This window comes from Salvia splendens, chromosome 17 (assembly GCF_004379255.2).
Source record: "Salvia splendens isolate huo1 chromosome 17, SspV2, whole genome shotgun sequence".
Lineage (NCBI taxonomy): Eukaryota > Viridiplantae > Streptophyta > Magnoliopsida > Lamiales > Lamiaceae > Salvia > Salvia splendens.
The window spans coordinates 19,102,640-19,110,635 of NC_056048.1; the positions used below are offsets into that span (position 1 = coordinate 19,102,640).

The 7,996-nt window shown below is 34.7% G+C and overlaps 1 protein-coding gene across 2 annotated transcripts; it reads right to left on the reverse strand.

Annotated features, from left to right (window-relative positions):
* Window positions 1-5,343: 5,343 nt before the first annotated feature.
* On the reverse strand, window positions 5,344-7,753 carry LOC121773728 (selenium-binding protein 1-like). 2 transcript variants are annotated; one of them, XM_042170646.1, is made up of 6 exons: window positions 7,595-7,753; window positions 7,310-7,433; window positions 6,937-7,164; window positions 6,566-6,797; window positions 5,971-6,351; window positions 5,344-5,729 (listed from the first exon to the last, which is right to left on the reverse strand). In XM_042170646.1, exons 1-6 carry the CDS (start codon window positions 7,719-7,721, stop codon window positions 5,448-5,450), a joined length of 1,374 nt encoding a protein of 457 aa, XP_042026580.1. In that variant the 5' UTR covers window positions 7,722-7,753; the 3' UTR covers window positions 5,344-5,447. The 2 variants fall into 2 exon arrangements, with proteins under 2 accessions (XP_042026580.1, XP_042026579.1); XM_042170645.1 differs by having other exon boundaries at window positions 7,310-7,505.
* Between the last annotated feature and the right edge of the window lie 243 nt (window positions 7,754-7,996).

Genomic DNA, 7,996 nt, shown 5'->3' on the forward strand with positions numbered 1-7,996 from the left:
ACGAAAATGGAAAGTGCATATATTTTTATGGGGCGGTGATGACGGAAGGATTATAAATTATGTACTAGTATATTTTTTACCTATGCAAGTTTAGTTGTTTTTAATGAAATCATGAATTTTTCATTTTATTTATAGATCTTAATTATAATATAGTAGTAGGGGAGTGATCAATTATTAACTCATCATTTAATTATTAATTACAACTAATTTAATACCATAGGATTTTAGAAAACTTGTGGTCTCCAATTTGCCACGTGTAATTTTCATTTTTATTAATTAAATAAAAAAAGATAAAAAAAACTATCAAATTAGGGTTTTGGATAAAAATGTCAATATAATATTTCAAAAATATCAACACAATGCTTTGAGAATGTTAACACATTGCTTATATTGACATTCTACATGTATTATATTGACATATTTTATATAGCATGTTGACATTTGTTGCTGTATGAAAAAACTGAAAATTTTTGAAATATTTTTCAAATTTTGACATCGGAATATATGCAAGTGAGATTTCGTTAGAATCCTTATTAAATTATATTTAATTTGATATATGTTGTGTGAAAAAATAATTTAAATCAAGAAAGTTTATGTGTTTTAAAGTTATGAGATACTCCCTCCGTCCAGCAATAGGAGTCCCATTTCTCCATGGCACGGGTTTTAAGAAAGTTGTTGGAGTGTGTAATAAATGGTGTGTGATAGTGGAATTTGGGTCCCACTTAAAATGTTGGTTGAATACAAAAATAGATCTAATTTAAGCATTGGATTTTAGTATTCCTAATTTAAATTAAAAAAACTGGAATATGCATAAATAAAATAGGCAATTTTCAACTGAATCCCAAATCTGCCTTCCATTCATTCCATAATGCAGTAACCGAAATATGTTCACATAGTACAAGAGGTGACCAAAAAATTTAAAGTTTCCCTCTTAAGCATTTTAGAGGGAACTTTGAACACAAATTTTCAAACTCCCTCAGAAAAAGTTCATCATTGGGATGGAGGAGGGGTCAAGAACAACACTGTTCTTCAGCAGCTGTAGGAAGAACTTGGTGGTGCATTTTCTACTGAAGCACATCATCGATGGAGTGCTCACAAGAGGGGCAGTAATGGAGGCAGCAGAGGAGTACGGCATAAGCAGAGACAAGCCAAGCACAACCAACACAATAGCAACATCATCAGAACCAATCAGAACCATCAATCCACAAACATAGCATAATGCAGTAACCAATCAAGGAACCACAATTACACTAATAAGGGCAGTTTATACTCAGCCTCCAAACCTCTAAAGGGTGGCTGAACTCAAATTAACACAAGGCAGAGACAAACCAAGCACAACCAACACAATAGCAACATCATCAGAACCAATCAGAAAATCGATCCCCAACATAGCATCAGGTAGTAACCAATCAAGGAACCCCAATTACCCTCAGCAAAATATCATCATAGGGCAGTTTATAATCAGCCTCCAAACCCAACATTGGGGGTGGCTAAACTAACCAATACAGGGACAAAACCAACAACCAATACTCCTCACAAAGAATTCATCACAGAGCAGCCTCCTAACCCAACATTGGGGTGGCTAAACCCTTCATCATAGAGCCAGATATCCCCACCCCCTCGGAATCCCATAAATCGCGAACCCTATGAACCTCCAAACCCTATGAATGTAGGGGGTGGTTCTAAGGCAAATTGAAAGAAAGACTCACAGATTATCAAGGGGATTTCATTTTTCTCGCCGATTTCAGAGGCGAATTGGAATCAAGGAGAGGCGTTGAAGGTGTAGCAGCGAATCACCTTCAACATCCACGCAATAGCCTCATTTCTCGCCGATTTCAGAAGCGAATCGGAATCAAATTCATCGATTATCAAGGGGATTTCATTTTTCTCCTTGATTAACAGGTTTTTAAGCTCCTGCTCCTCCCAGTAAAAGTCGTGGTCAAGGAGAATCGCAGAAGGGGGCTTAGGGGTCTCCGAGAGAGAGATAGGAGAAACTGGATTGGAATCGGAGTCCATTACACAGATCTAGGCGGTGGCGATTAGGTTTGAGGAGGAGAGGTCGGCGGCGATTAGGGATGGAGGAAGTGGGAGGATGGAGAGTGAGAGGATAGAGAGTGAGAGTGAGAGTGAGAGTGAGACAGGTGTTTGGGTTTGGGGGTGGATAGTGTATTTAAGTTGTATTTCCAAATATGGTAAGCGAACCGGGACTCCTATTCGCGGACGTCCCGAAATGGAAAAACGGGACTCCTATTGCCGGACGGAGGGAGTATTTTTCAAAACTTAGTTACAACTAATTTGTTGTAAATTGACCGTAATACCCTTATTGACATTTTTTGTTGATCGTATTGACATTCCGGAGCTAATGATCTAGACTCTTAATTTAAATATCTAATAATTATTATTTAATTGTAGTTAACAATTAATTATTGAATTAGCAATGTAACACTCTCCATATATTAGTAAGTGTTTGGGTTGCTATCCTTAATTAGGGGCGACAAAGCATGCTGATTATGTAATAAATTGCAAAAACAATAAATCACAAAAAAAATATATTTTGATGATAATAAGATTTATATTATTCGTGTTAAAATACACAGATTGTATGCTGATAACAAAATTAATTAACATAAAAATAAAAACAAATCCTAGTAATACATGGACTTTACGGTTGAAAAATATCAGCCATTAGATTCTCCAAAAGAATTGAGAATAAGTTGCACTTTTCCACATGACGACTCTTATTTGATCGTAGATTATCGGATATGTTTCTCAAGTCAAAGTTTGATCTTCATTTGAACAAAATTTATCAAAGTAGACGGAACTTATGAGTGCAACTAGGAGAATTCGAAATTTTCCCTATGAGATTTTTTAAAATCTCTTTTTTATATTTATAGAGGTCTTGTTCAAAATATTATTGACTCTCATCGTCTCTTAAAAGTATAAACTCTTTTCTTTTTAGTACATAAATGAAGTGTGAATTTTTTTATTTTAGAAATTCAACTACACTATAAATAATGTGGACCCCACTCTACACTACCCCTACTTCCGGTACTTTTTCTCTTATCCTTCTTACTTTATCAATTGTGCATTAAAACTCGTGTTCAACCAAAAGTTTATATTTTTTAGGGACAGAGAGAATATTATTCATGAAATAAATTTCAACCGATTGAATTTGTGAGTAATAAACCATTTTCATAGCATCTCTTGAGGATATTATTAAGCAGGACTCGTCGTGTCACGATTCTATGCAATAACAATTCTAGCTTAGACATTGTCTAGGTTGAAATAGCGGATGTGAAGGTCTCTGATAAGAATAGCAGCAAACCACGCCCACAAGCACTGCTGCATCTTAGCCCATCTTCTTCCGACAGCTATCTCCAAGCTCATGATCAAGAGAATTGACATCAATCCCAAGAACGAGTTGGGGAAAATTGTAATTTGATTCATCATTTTCAAATATCCTATTCCCTCCGTCCATATTATTTGTCTCACTTTTATTCGACACGGATTTTAAGAAATATAACGAAAAGTGAATTAAAAATGTGTAATGTAGTCTTATTTTTATATACTCCATCCGTCCCCAAAGAGTATGAACAATGAGTTCAGCACGAGTTTTAATAAATAAATGGAAAAGTAAGAGAGATAGAGAGAAAGGGTAGTGGAAATAATGTTAGTGGAGAGTGAGAACCACACTATTGTAGTGGTATAAGTTGTTAATAGTAATGGTATAAGTTGTAAATAAAATGATGTGTAGGGGTAATAAGTTGTTTGACTTTTTCAAAATTAGAAAGTTTATACTTTTTAGGGATGGACAAAAAAGGAAATAGTTTATACTCTGTGAGGAAGGATGGAGTATTAGTTTTATAATAAAATATGAGTGAAGATGGAACAAATTAGTGGAATGTGAGGTCCATTATCAAAAGTAGCAAAAACTATGGGTGGCAAGTATTGAGAGACGGTGTAAAAAGAAAACTAGCGACAAGTAATGGCAAACGGAGGAGTAACTCTTTCTTGATTGCTTTTGTAGAATGTAGAAAATGAAATTTTTATAAAGGGAATTTGATAGCTCTTGATTGAATGAATCTACAACAATGGATACATCTCTTTATTTATAGAGATGTGCACCATGGTGTAGAAAATCACAAGCTCCTCACCTTCATAGCCGTTGCTTGCCTTTTACTTCACTTGCTGCTTCATTTCTTCTTTTAATCTTAATAGCTTTGATAGGAGAATTTGAATCTAGGTCATGTTTGGTTGTCAGGATTCTGTCTGGGAAAGTAATCTGATTTCTTAAATTTTAAATTCCTGTGTTTGTTTTCGTTTTTAATCAAATTGGGAAAGTAATCAAAATCCTGAAACAAGAAAAGTTAGTACAACTTTCCAGGATTCTGAATCCTAACTTTTCTTAGGTATTCTTTTTCCCAGTTTTAGGATTCTTACATATTTAATGCAATATAGTACATTTTATTATTATTATTATTATTATTATTTATTATTATTATTATTATTATTATTATTATTATTATCATCATTATTATTATTGTTATTATTTATTACAATGTTTTAAAAATAATTTAAAAGTATAAACCATACTTAATTTCAGGATAATAAATAACTATAATTCAAATTATCATAATTATAACTATATTATTAATATTTATTTTTATTTTTATTATCATAATAATAACAATAATAATTTATTAAATAATTAAATATAATTATATAATAATATAATAATTATTAATTTATAAATTAGTAATTGACAATAAAATTGTAGTGAAATTTTAAATTATAAAATTTATTCAATTAAAAATTAAGTAAATATAATGATAATAATAATAATAATAATAATAATCTTATTTATTATTATATTATTATATATTATGATGTATAATCCATATTTAAACTATCCATCGTAATAATAAATAAAAATATAATTATTATCATTTGTAATTAATAATTTATTAAATAATATGTATTATTATTTTTATAAATAAAAAAATGATAAGTATATTTTTAGTTTAGTGTTTAAATCAAATATATACTTTCAAATCTTGATATTTTCCAAACACGGGAAAGTAAAGTTATTAGAAATCATATTCCCGGGATTCATTTTCCCATGAATCATTTTCCTTGCCAACTTTACTTTTCCGCCAACCAAACATGGCCCTAATGCCAAATCATTTGCAGATATTTGATTGGGACGATGGAGAAGAAAAATAGGAGGGAGAAATGATTTAAAATTGTTAAACAAAATAAATAATTATATTATCTAGATTATTTCTTACACTAATACTACTATAAATGTCCCACGTCGAAAAAAAAAAGATGATGAAAAAAAAATGATGAAATTACACTGTATAACTAAATAAAGTTGGATTGAATAACATACTACTACTACTAGAGTATATGCAACCATTATTAAAACCACGTCCAGAAAAGAAGTTTTACATCCAGATGTCGGAAGTGCAATCTCCACCAGGATACCTCATCTCGTGGGCGAGGGACGGGCCATCCGGCTCAGCTCCAAAGTCCACGAAGAACCTAGGGTTGATCTCTAGACCTCCCCTCTCCGTGTCGACATCAATCTGGAGCATGTGACTGCCTTTCTCCACCATCTCCGGATAAAACTGACGGTCCCAAGTACTGAACATCGAGTTTGTAACGTAAAGGCGCTTCCCGTCCAAACTCAGCTGTATCATCTGTGGTCCTCCTCTTAGTTGGTTCCCCTACATTATTGAAAAATTGTGAATTGCTTGGGTCTCAACTCGATAAAAGCTCGTATAGTGTTATTACTAATTGAAGTGTAGTAGAAGCTCTGCTACACATCAATTGCATTAGCTATTTTAACTATATAAATAAAGCTCGAGTTAGACATGATAGTAAATAAATCGAGCTTGAGCACAACATTACTTGATCACACCGGAACAATTCATTGACACACTTCGTTGATAAGCAAAAGAGGCGTACCTGGACTTGAGGTAGTTGGGTTTGGTAAGTTGTGCCATCTTCTGCCTCCGCCACAACATGACTTCCTTTCTTGATTATGCCTCCAACCCAAACCTGGCCTACCAAACGTGGATTTGCAGGATCTTCAACATTATACTGTCTTATGTCTCCATGGAACCAATTGGAAAGGTAGAGGAAGCGATCATCGAGCGATATCAAGAAGTAAGTTATAAGACCAGGCATCTCTGGTTTAATCCAGTTCTGCACCTTGAGTGGCTTCACTGATATTGCTACCTTGTGACCCCAAGTCTCATCTGGCTTCTTGAAAAACCTTACCATATTGCTTGCAAAAGCACATGCCGCGAAGCCCGTGTCTTTGGCTGGATCATGCAAGAATCGTACCTGTGGATAGATCATCAGAAACACTTAGTGGCTGTTTGGTAGGCATGTTAAGATAACACAAGATAATTAGTGTAAGATGGATTTTAAGTGTCTAACATCGGCCTCATCTTATCTACCAAACATTCAAATAAACCAATATATATATATATATATATAACTCCTATATCTTGGCTTTATCTAGGCTATCAAACAAGTTATAGCAACTACTACTAACCTCCAAAGGTAGGAGACCAGAGTTTCCAAGATCCAATATCTGTTTAAGCTGTCCTCCTGGCCAGCTGTAGACGTGCAATTGTCTCCCGTATAGACCATCAGAAACATGCTCAAAGTTGAAACCTTTGGTAAAAGTGGCTGGAGCTCCACATGATGTGCTGATCATGGTCTTGTGTCGAGGCTGGTACCAGAAATCATAGCCATAAAGGGGGTTGTGCCCTGGTTTCTCCCACCTGCCGCAAACATTCCCATTTATTAAGGTCGCTTTCCAGAGGTAAGGTCACCACTCATAAGACATGACATGACATGACATGACAAGGCGAACAACGGAATACAATATTATTTCTAAACATTCCATGAGCAGATGTTTACCTTCCTTTGACATTAAAGTCGGAGTCAAGGAGTAGAAATCCATTTCCTTGAGCATTTCCATCTTCATCTCCAAGACACGACACCATGATTTCACCAGACGCGAGACAGTGAGGTGTGTGAGGATATGCCAGCCCCGTCTTCTCACTTATATCCTTGGGATCAACGACCTTATGTAAAGATGGAGCCCTCGGATCCTTTTGAGTATCGACAGCATATATGCGCCCAGACCTGAGAAATAGATAAGAGTTAATAATAGTATCCAATAATTTCCTATAAAGATCATAGACATGTGAAAGACTCAGAAACATTGCTACAAATAAACAACAAACAATCCATTCCTTAAGAAGGGAAGCGTAAAAAAAGGACTAGTTACAGTAGCGAAGGGAGAACAAGAAAGCGTCTAGCAGCTGATGGATCGCCATGGCAAGAGCTGCAAGCATTCCATCCAGAGTGGTGCAGTTCGTCTCCAAGGTAAGGCATGGGCAACCTATGAATGACTTTAGAATATGTTGGCGAATTTGGATCAATATCCACAGTAGCAAGGTAATCTGGCTTCTCTTTTCCAGTTCCTATTAACGTAAAAAAAATGCAGCAAAATTTCCAAGAATTATCTACTAAAGATGAAGAAATTAAATGGAAAATAAAGTAGAAATATTACCAGTATAAATACAAGTAACATAGATTAAGGTTTCGTTGGGGCCAGACATGGCTTGAAGCGGAGAAGCATAACCTGGTCCTTTCTTGCAGCACCCATTTTCCACCACACCCAAATTTGTTGCCATCATATCCTTCTCTAGTTCTCTCTCTCTCTCTTAAGTCTAGCCTCTTTTGTCTTGCTCTTGCTTCTGAAATGAAGCATTCCAGAGACATATTTATAGCGCCTTAGGTTTTTCACGAGTTGTGTCATGGCACGACAACAATCCTAACCTAACCTAGGCATGGGAAAAATTAAATGATTAGTTAATAAAATCATGGTGCAATAAGTTACTGCTCCCTAAAATTCAGTATCTACTATGCATATGTCATTCAATAGTGTAATAATGCATCTTTTACATAAAAG